At 54.9% G+C, this 317-nt stretch overlaps 1 protein-coding gene across 1 annotated transcript in view; it reads left to right on the top strand.

Annotated features, from left to right (window-relative positions):
• The window catches only part of PTCHD2 (patched domain containing 2), a gene marked incomplete at both ends in the record, with an annotated part of 15,873 nt that overhangs the window by 10,418 nt on the left and 5,138 nt on the right, over positions 1 to 317 (top strand). The window contains one exon of the mRNA XM_008949850.1: positions 71 to 252. Within this exon, the coding sequence (XP_008948098.1) occupies positions 71 to 252 (182 nt within the window). The remainder of the gene's footprint in view (positions 1 to 70; positions 253 to 317) is intronic.

Raw genomic sequence — 317 nt, 5'->3', positions numbered from 1 at the left:
GTGATGCTGATGTGCAAGAGGCTGCAACCCTCTGGAGTTAAGTGTCTGTTTTCATTAATCCATTGCTTAGGTGTATAGAGTGCCTTTCGGTAACTTCACCAGGAAGCTGACAGCTTGTGTGTCCACAGTAGGGCTGCTTAAGCAGACGAGCCCCAGGAAGTGGATGATGACCACCTTGTCCTGTGACACCAAGAGAGGCTGGAAGTTCGACTTCAGTTTCTACGTGGCCGCCAAGGAGCAGCAGCGAACACGGTAACCTTCCAAAGCCCAGCCAGGGCCAGGCAGCCAGGCCAGCAGAGCTGAGTGGGCTGCCCCGT

The sequence above is a fragment of the Merops nubicus genome, unplaced genomic scaffold, assembly GCF_000691845.1.
Source record: "Merops nubicus isolate BGI_N331 unplaced genomic scaffold, ASM69184v1 scaffold31840, whole genome shotgun sequence".
Taxonomy (NCBI): Eukaryota; Metazoa; Chordata; class Aves; order Coraciiformes; family Meropidae; genus Merops; species Merops nubicus.
The sequence above is the reverse complement of the archived record's forward strand: the minus strand, read 5'-3'. Positions and strand labels throughout refer to the sequence as shown.